The 8261-nt window shown below is 46.3% G+C and overlaps 1 protein-coding gene across 10 annotated transcripts in view; it reads left to right on the top strand.

The window, feature by feature from the left end:
• Positions 1–8261, top strand: part of HNRNPM (heterogeneous nuclear ribonucleoprotein M) — a 174766-nt gene that overhangs the window by 134213 nt on the left and 32292 nt on the right. For 2 of the 10 annotated variants that reach the window (XM_082650129.1, XM_082650137.1), the window contains exon 1: positions 1457–1615. The exons of the other annotated variants lie outside the window; for them this stretch is intronic. In XM_082650129.1, the coding sequence (XP_082506255.1) occupies positions 1503–1615 (113 nt within the window). In that variant the 5' untranslated portion in view covers positions 1457–1502. Of the gene's footprint in view, positions 1–1456; positions 1616–8261 lie in introns of those variants that run through there. 10 annotated transcript variants of the gene reach the window in all.

Raw genomic sequence — 8261 nt, 5'->3', positions numbered from 1 at the left:
ACAGACTGCTGTGGCCTCTTCCGCCATTTCTGAGCCCTGTTGGGCGAGGGAATTCAGAGATTCATGAGGCTTCTTCTGGTCCAGGGGCCCCTCTGGTCTAGAGAGATCTAAGGGGGAGGGGGGAACTTCCCTGGCTGTCCAGGCCAAAAAAAAAAAAGAGAGAGAGAGAGAGAGAGAGGTCTAACGGGGAGGAAAGGAAACTGAGATAGATTCCAGTGGGACCATGTGAAGAGGGTTGGTGTGCACAGGGGATTTTAGTAGATCAGAGATTTCCGGGGGGAGGAGGCGGGGTGGGTGGGTGGAGATGAGAGGAGGGGCTTGCAGATGGGCAAGAGAAAGGAGTTCTGAGACAGGTGAGTCTGGGAAGTTCTTGGGAATGGGAGCTGGAAAGAGAGGGTGGGGCCTATCCTCTGCCTTAGCCTGGGCTATTGGACTTATTCTCCGGGCCTGGAGTTCTCAGCCTGGCTGGATTAAGTATTTAATTTGGAGGAAGGTGTGGCAGGTGAGATAGTTCCTCAGAGCCTGATGAAATGTAGTTATTTTGTGAGATAGGGGGGAAAAAACCCATTTTTCCCATTGTGAGCTTAGAGTTTGGTGGTTAGATGGGAACTTCTTCAAGATCCAGTGAAGCATTTATTTCAAAGTACCAGAGACAACAGAGACCAGGGGTGGCTGCTGGGTAAGGGAGCCTGAGACCTCTGAATGCTGGGGGCTCTGGCCTCTTCCCAGGCCACTGTGGCTGTCCCAGGACATGGTCCTGTAACAGCCCTGAAAACCCATTTGTGGACAGGGCCAAGCTCTCAGGGCAGAGGGACCCACGGTCAGGCAGGAAGGAGCCTCCATCGTGTGATTTCTATCACCATGTTTGGCTTCTTGCTTGTTCATTCACTCAAGAAACATTCATAAACACATTCAAAGTCTCCAGCTAGGCGTCTGGTTGTTGACGGCTGTTAGTGAGAGAGACCTAGGCCATGGGCTCTGCGCCCAGGACTTCTCAGAGTGGTGGGGAGACAGGTCGGATAGAGCCCAGATATTCTTGGTGCAGGACGATACTTGCTTAGAGAGAGAGCATTTTACACATTTGTCCTACGGCCTGGTCTTTCAGTGTCCTACCCTTGCCTGCCTAACTCCTTTCTAGCCTAGTAAACAGAACTTTCGCTGCCCTTCTGCCCTAGCTGTGATTACAGAAAGCTGGGAGTGACGAGGTCCACGTGTGGGGGGGTGGAGAGATGGTGCCTCTACCAGACCTGGAGAGCGGATGGAGTATCCAGTAGGCGCCAAACGCAAGTTAGTTGCGAGAATGAATTAGTAACAGCTGACGATGCGCGCCTGCGCGCGGCGGGGGCGTGGCCCGGAACAGGGGCGTGGCCCGGGGTTGGAGGGAAGGAGGCGGGAGGCCGCCGCGGCGCGAGCAGACGTTACTGGTCGAGCTGGATCACGTGAGCACGCAGGCGCAGCGCTGCGCATCCCGCTCGCTCACACAAAGCCCAGACGCGGAGAAAATGGCGGCAGGGGTCGAAGCGGCAGCCGAGGTGGCGGCGACGGAGCCCAAAATGGAGGAGGAGAGCGGCGCGCCCGGCGTGCCGAGTGGCAACGGAGCTCCGGGCCCGAAAGGGTGAGTACTCCACGGCTCCTTGTCCCTGGCCGGGCACTTCTGCGGCGGCCGGCGGCGGCTCTGTTAGGTCTTGGCGGCTTCCCACCGGCGCGGCCTCGGCCGGGCTTTCCCCTCAGGGTCTGCCGAGGGTGGGGGCCGCCCAGGCCGTGAGGGATGAAGCCGGGCGGCCCCGGGAGCGCCTCTAGGACAGCTCCTTCTTCCCAGGTCTCGGGCCTCAACTCCCCCGGTCCCTCCAGGCCGGGTCCGACCCCGACCCCGACGCAAAGGCCTCAGGCTGGGCCTCTGCGCGCGGGGATAATGGCGCGCGGGCCACGGAGCCGATGAGCCCCGGAGTCCGCGACCCGCTCGCCTGTCGGGTGACCTTGGTTGGGCGCGTGGTTTCACGTCTCTCCGCAATGGCCCGGGGCCTCAGTTTCCCGATCGGTAAAGTGGGGGGAGGGGAGGGATTGCGCACGCAGGATCTCGCCCGTTGTCGGTCCGGGTAAACGGTAGCAGAGGCGGGTGGGTATCGGGAAGGACCGCGAGGCCGGCTCCGGGAGCCTCCTCCCCCCTCCCGCTCCCCGGCGCGCGCCGTTCCCCTCCTTTCCAGCCCCCCCTCCCCCGTCCCCGCGATAAGTGCCTCTGTCGGAACCGCCCCTCGCTCCACGCTCTGGCCACGGCTCAAGTCCCTTACCTCCTCCCCAGGTGCGCAGTAGGTATTTGTGGAGAGATCGGACCTACTGCTCAATGTTCAGCCGTAGAAACAAACTATAGGGGGAAAAAAAAAAGGAAACATTCTCTTCCGTGTTCCAGGGGAAGATTTTTCCATCATCAGGCGGGTTCACCCATTTCCAAACTCCGTCACCCTTTCAGTCCTGGTTAGAGGTCTGTCTCGGGTCCTCGGTTTTTAAAGTTTCCATAAAGCTTTAAAGCATCACCTTATGTCCCCTTGAACCCCATTCATTCTGATTACAGGCGCCTGAAAGATGGAGAGACGTTTTGCCTCCTCCCGGCAGCTGTCGGGGGGAGGACAGGGGAAGGCTGGGCACACATTTGATTTGCCACATACGTTTTTTTAAAATTGTGGTAACATACGTAAGGTGAAATTTACAGTTTTAGCCATTTTTAAGTGTACGATTCTGTGGCGTCAACTGCATTTGCGGTGTTGTGCAGCCATCACCAGTATCCACATCCAGAACTTTTTCATCATGCCAATTAAACAGTAACTTCCTCTTCTCCCCCTCTCCTGGTTACCTGTGTTATACGTTCTGTCTCCTATGAATTTGCCTTCCCACAAATTTTTAATTGGAGTTCGTGGGGATTAAAAGTGAATGTAGTTAAAACGCTTTGTTAATGAACACTCACTAAATACTAGCTATGTTGTTGAACTTTCTCTCCATAGGTGGGGAGGAACAAAATACCGTGGTTACTGGTCCTTGGAAATCAAGAGAAAGGCATCTTAGAAGTATTCCCAACCCTTTATTATTGAAAACTCTGGAAAGGGATGTGTTCATTTAAACTTTTTTCATTACCTATTTCCTTTATTTCTTTATCACAGGATGGAGTGCTGCTAGAATCGTGCTAGGTGAGAAGTTATTAGTTATAGATTATAGCATCTGGGGTACATTTTTCAAATTTCCCATTTTCCACTGTCCATTTCCAAATAGTCATTTTGTGACTGATTCCAAATAGTCATTTTGTGACGAACGTTAACACATGGGCTATTAGAAAGAATCTGAAGGTTTCAGAGCTAAAAGAGCCCTTGTTGGAAAGAACCTCAAAGTCTAGGACTGCTTAGTAGAGACTATTTTAGAAAGTTACGAACACTCAGATCTGTTTGGGAGGGCCATTGGAAAAGTTAGTGTTCGTTGTGTTTTTTTTACATCACAGAGTTTTTAAAGCAGAGTTCTTTAGAAAACAACCCCCCTACCCCCACAGGGAAGGCCAAGGAATATTTTTGTAGTAAAGTAATTATTCTGTGGTATTAGTAAAAGGAGTTACTAGGTAGGGAGCATGGAGGGGCTCCCCTCCCCCCAACCTAACCAGCTGGGGGCAGTTAAGAGGTGTTCTTCTAGGGGGAGGAGGATGAAAGATGATAGAGAGAGGCACAGGAGAGTGTCCAAAGACTAGGGATTTTTATATATTTATATATTTGATATGTATTTATAAAGAACCCAAATTGCTGGAGCACTGGGGGCCAGCTGGTGGGCAATGAATTCCAGATGAAGGAATTTAGATTTTTATCTTGAAAGCCTTTGAGGGATGGGAAATGAGTGAGACTGGATTCTTCTTACCTTTGTCTCCACCAGGAGTGGAGTGTGCTGTAAACCAAAAAGGCAGTGAGATAGCAAGCTTGATGAGGACCCCAGATGGGACAGCTTGTTTTGCAGTTACTTTTCTTCTGGGTATAAGAGGAGGATTTGTTTTATTTTGATGAGAAATCTGTTCCATCTAAAGACAGTCAAGGGACTTCCCTGGTGATGCAGCGGTTAAGAAGCCGCCTGCCAGTGCAGAGGACACGGGTTCAATCCCTGGTCTGGGAAGATCCCACATGCCGTGGAGCAATTAAGCCCGTGCACCACAGCTACTGAGCCTGCACTCTAGAGCCTGCAAGCTGCCACTGCTACTGAAGCCCGCGTGCCTAGAACCTGTGCTCTGCAACAAGAGAAGCCTCCACAGTGAGAAGCGCGCTCACCACAACTAGAAAAGCTTGCATGCAGCAGCAAGACCTAATGCAGCCAAAAATAAATGAATAAAAAAAAATAAATTAAAAAAATAAATTCTGAAGTTAAAAAAAATAATCAAGATTCAGAGTTAGAGTATATTAATCAGGAGGTAAAAGCGTTCATTTTAGAGGACTATGTAGGCTTAGGTTTGATTTTTTTTTTTAATTTAAAATTTTATTTTTTAAAAATAAAGCTTGCACTGTCCATTTAAAATCAGTGACTTAACCTACTCCACTTTCAGAGTAACCTTGTGGCTGAATCAGAAAACTGAGAGAGAGGCTATTTTAAAAATGAAACTTTGTATTTAGTATAAATTCCTGGGGATGTAATGTTAGTGTTGACACTGTTTTACAGTCAAGAAAAACTTTTTTTTTTTTTTTTTAAAACAATTGAGAAGACCCAGGTTAAGGAAATTGACCCAAAGAATCTGGGGGAGGCCATCTTGACTCCAGGTCCTTTGCTGCTTCCACACACCACCCTGGTAACCTCTCACTGAACACAGTTATTTAAAGTGTTTTTTTTTTAACCAGATTCTCCGTGCTTTGCAATGATTTGAGTGTTTGCTGTACTTTAAAAAGTGATGGTATACTTGATAATAATTTTGAGGCACATTTGATTGTGAGCTCAAGATTAGAATAGGGGCTGTAGGTTGTTTGAATGCATGCTGCCAGCTCTTTGCTTTCACTTTGCTCTTTGATTTTATTCATGGCTAGGCAGGGAGATGCTAGTCTGCAAAGATTAGGTTGCTTGTTTCATTTAGGAGTTTGCAGATGGTCTCTCCCATTACCATGTTTTGCAGTCATAGAGGTGAAAGCTGAATTGCTCCTTTGGTAGTCTGTAATGAGTACAGTGCCTAGGTTTCCTCAGCCACGGCCCCAGTGGGCTTATTTTAAAGCTTAATCAGTATGTGCAATGGTAGAAGGCAAGGAGTGAATCATTCTCCAGAAAATTTTTGGTACAAAAATATATCATTGCCACAGTTAGTGTGCCAAGTCTCTCCTTTAAACTTGTCAGGGTGGATAAGTAACCTCCTTGCACAGATGAAGGAACTGAGGCCTGACAAAGAGTTGGTGACATTGGGGTTCAGACCTAGATAACCCTACCTCTTAGTCACCCGTAGTACTGCTCCCTTAGGTATTGTGCTTAACATTTACCAACCTGCTTTTTGTTAGGCTGATTGTTGATTCTCAAGACATCCCTGTGAGCTACATGGATACAGGTTATGCTGGTTTTGCTGGTAAAGAACCAGAGACGGAAAGCGCTTAAGTCACGTGGGTAGTGAAGAGGTGGACCTGGAGCTAGAATAGTGCTGTGAATAGTGCTCTCCACATCTTAAATGCATTAGGGGAAACTCAGGATTGAAAGGGTTTCTGTGAAGAGTCATTTTACATAAGGGATGGTTCTCAAGGGAATATGGGGGGTGGGGGAGTCTTTTCCCTCAGGAGATGTGGTCAGGATTTCAAGGTATCGGGGTTGCCGTTTCAAACTACACTTGATTGAAAAACTGTGAGAATAATGAGAGTATTATATGTGAGAGGGAATGCCATGGAGGCGTAAGGGAGGGTAGGGATTCACTGTTTTACATGGTGAATGTGGCAGCCCTTGGTGAAGTAGGCAGGCACTCAATCTTTTTACTTGTGATCTTTATGTACAGTATAATTCTAGTATGGTGGAGCAGTGACATGTTAAATTATCAATTTTCAAAGAATGCAGTCAGTGAAACAATTCCAAAGCCATATTAAACATAATCTATTTTAATGATTTGAGAGGTTCTTGCAGATACTTTGGCCTTATCTTTATTGATGTATCATGAATTAGGTTGACAGAATGTCAGAAAAAGTTTTTTAACATATTGGGTCTATTTAGAACTTCAGGTAGATGATTGGGTGCCAGAATCAGATGGGGTGTTCATTGGGAATTGGGAGCCACTTAGCAAGGAGAATATTGGTAAGGCATTTAGCTTGCTTAGGTAGCTTCAGTTTCTTTGAAAGATGACAAATTTGTTACTTTATATAGGAGTTAAAAGTCAAGTTATATTGGGGTCAGGTTTGAAATTTAAGAAACTAGTGGAAACTTAAAAAGTGTATAATTGGGGCTTCCCTGGTGGCGCAGTGGTTGAGAGTCCGCCTGCCGATGCAGGGGACACAGGTTCGTGCCCCGGTCTGGGAATATTCCACATGCCGCGGAGCGGCTGGGCCCGTGAGCCATGGCCGCTGAGCCTGCACGTCCGGAGCCTGTGCTCTGCAACGGGAGAGGCCTGAGTACCGCAAAAAAAAAAAAAAAAAAAAAGTATGATTGGCACAATAAACTGAATAAGTTGGAAGTGTACGATTTGATACCCTCACTGAATCAAGATAATAAATACAACCATAACCCCCTTTGCTCCCCCTTTGTAATCCTCTGAGTCCTTTTTTTCCCCACCCCCAGGCCATTAGTATGCATCAGTGGTTCTCAGTGGGGTGATTTCTTCTTTCCCTTCAGGGGACGTTTGGAAGTGTCTTGGAGATACTTTTGGTCTTCATTTTCAAGTCTGAGGAATGGGGCTGCTACTGGCCTCTCTGGGGTAGAGGTCAGGGATGCTGCTGAACATCCTACAGTGTACAGGGCAGCCTCCCACAACAAAAGGATTATCTGACCCCCAAATATCAGTAGTGTTGAGGTTGAGAAAACCCACTATAGATTAGTTTGCCAGATTAGATTTTCTCAAATATAGTTGTATATGATGAAATATTACCATATGTACTCCTCTTTTGTCTGATTTCGAGTGTAAGTATTTTGAGATTCATCCACGTTGTGTGTAGTTCATTACTTTTTGCTGAGTAGTACTTCAGTGTATGGATATACTATAGTTTGTTTATTCATTTACCTGTTAGTAGACATTTAGATTTCCTTTTGGGATATTACAAGTAATGTTGCTATGAGCATTCGGGTCTAAATTTTTGTATGGATATATTTTCTTCTGGGTAAGTATCTAGTTGTGGATAATGTATGGTAGGTGTGTTTTAACATTTAAGATTCTATAATCTAAATTTGGGGTATTTAGGATAAAGCAGTTTATTTCATCAGTGTAGCTAAATTATAATCTACCTATAAAAATGTGCTTCTAAAAGGTTTTCACAGTTAAGTGTTATATGTATTTTAGGGCTAGAAGCATATTCCCCTAATTTTATCCCGAAGGTAAGTGAGAAAATTGAATTAAACATTTAATAAATGGGCTTTTCTTAAACTGTCACATCATCTATACTTGAACATGCGTCACGTGAGGTTTCTTTGAGGGTGGTTTTCTACAATTCTGTCAAGAATAGAGTTGATGGTGATTATTAGAGTTACAAAAAGGTCAATTTTTTAAGAAACTGGAAGTGATGAGATAGGAGGAAACTTCTCAGAGAGAGGAAATGATTAGCCAGAGAAAGACTTGGGTGTAGTAGTGCTTTGCTCACACCTTGGCCATAACCCATTTGAGCTGCTTTCTTGATGATGAGCCATGTGAGGTGGATTAACCCCAAACCAAATCCCCAGCTTCTGGGGTTAGATTGGGTAGTTTATTCTTAGCAGTAATGATGCATGGCAGAATATGGCCTAGACACTTTGTTACCTACTGTGTCTTGTAATTCGTTATTTATACATTTTGTAACTAATAAGGTGAGCTGGGCAGTCTTTGAAAACCCAGGCTGGAAGCATTACTGTGTCATGAACCCTGTGTCAGAATAATGTTTTTTAATGTAGATTGTAGAATATTTGGGTTTCAGAAGAAACCAATTCTAAAATATATTCCTACCCACAGGCCCTCTGTAGGCCCATGAAATGTAGGTTGATCTACATTTTATGAATTGTTGTAACACACTTCCTCCTTATGTAGGGAGGGTGAGATGCATGCTCTGTCTGGCAGACGGGTGCAGGGCTTTCATATGGAGTGGATGGGTGGACTGTGCTTGCGGTGT

The sequence above is a fragment of the Grampus griseus genome (genome assembly GCF_964374135.1).
Source record: "Grampus griseus genome assembly, chromosome: 3".
Taxonomy (NCBI): Eukaryota; Metazoa; Chordata; class Mammalia; order Artiodactyla; family Delphinidae; genus Grampus; species Grampus griseus.
The sequence above is the reverse complement of the archived record's forward strand: the minus strand, read 5'-3'. Positions and strand labels throughout refer to the sequence as shown.